At 41.8% G+C, this 1,164-nt stretch overlaps 1 protein-coding gene across 1 annotated transcript; it reads left to right on the top strand.

Annotated features, from left to right (window-relative positions):
* Positions 1 to 602: 602 nt before the first annotated feature.
* Positions 603 to 1,084, top strand: LOC105458847 (the record flags this gene model as incomplete). Its single annotated transcript, XM_011704415.1, has 1 exon — positions 603 to 1,084. A coding segment is annotated over exon 1 (482 nt), but the record flags the coding sequence as incomplete, so codon positions are not given.
* Positions 1,085 to 1,164: the final 80 nt, after the last annotated feature.

Genomic DNA, 1,164 nt, shown 5'->3' with positions numbered 1-1,164 from the left:
AATAGCTACCGCATACGATAGAAACGTAGATTTACTTCCGGTAACAAAAGGGAAATACATTTCATTCACCAAGCATGTTAAAAGTACTACAGAAAAAAAAATCGTGAAATTTGCGTACAATTACGATTCATTGACTCATACAAATTTCTCATTTCGAGTCTCGAAAAATTGACATCTTATCTCGTGAAAGATAACTACGGATAATGCAACGCGAATTTTGTAATTTATCAGCTGAGCATTTCGATCTACTGACGCGAAAAGGTGTGTTTCCGTACGAGTATACTGACTGCTTTGAAAAGTTGGAGGATACGCCGCGCGAATCATTTTATAGTTCGTTAACGGGCGATACTGTATCCGAAAGCGACTACGAGCATGCGACCAACGTATGGCAGCGATTCTCCATTCGAACGCTCGGAGAGTACAGCGATCTGTATCTGAAAACTGACGTCTTGTTGCTAGCCGACATATTTAAAAATTTTCGCGATAGCTGCGTCGCGAGTTATGGACTCGATCCCGCGCATTATTTCACGTTATCGAGTTTCACGTGGGACGCCATGCTGAAATATACTCGTATTAAATTCGAACTTCTCACAGACGATGACATGGTCATGTTTGTCGAACGCGGTATACGCGGCGGCCTGAGTCAATGTTCCAAGAGATATGCGCGGGCTAACAACAAGCACATGCAGTCGTATGATCCATCGAAACCGTCGTCATACTTAATGTACTTCGACGTAAATAATCTGTACGGCTGGGCAATGTGTCAACCATTGCCGTATGCAGATTTTCAATGGGTCAACGACACAGCAAATTTTAATGTTATGAATATCGCGTTAGATTCTGCGATAGGCTACATTCTCGAAGTCGATCTAGACTATCCACAACACCTTCACGACGCGCACGCTGACTTACCGTTCTGTCCGACGCGCGATAAACCACCCGGCAAGCGGCAAGAAAAACTCCTCGCGTCTTTATATAATAAAAAGCGATACGTTATTCATTATCGCAATTTGCAGCAATGTACTCGTCACGGTCTCCGTATTACAAAGATTCACCGCGTATTGCAATTCGCGCAATCTCCATGGCTTCATGAATATATTGAACTAAATACAAAATTTAGAACACTAGCTAATAACAAATTCGAGAAAAATTTATACAAATTAA

This window comes from Wasmannia auropunctata, unplaced genomic scaffold (assembly GCF_000956235.1).
Source record: "Wasmannia auropunctata unplaced genomic scaffold, wasmannia.A_1.0 LD334280.1, whole genome shotgun sequence".
Lineage (NCBI taxonomy): Eukaryota > Metazoa > Arthropoda > Insecta > Hymenoptera > Formicidae > Wasmannia > Wasmannia auropunctata.
This window is presented reverse-complemented; position numbering and strand designations above follow the sequence as displayed.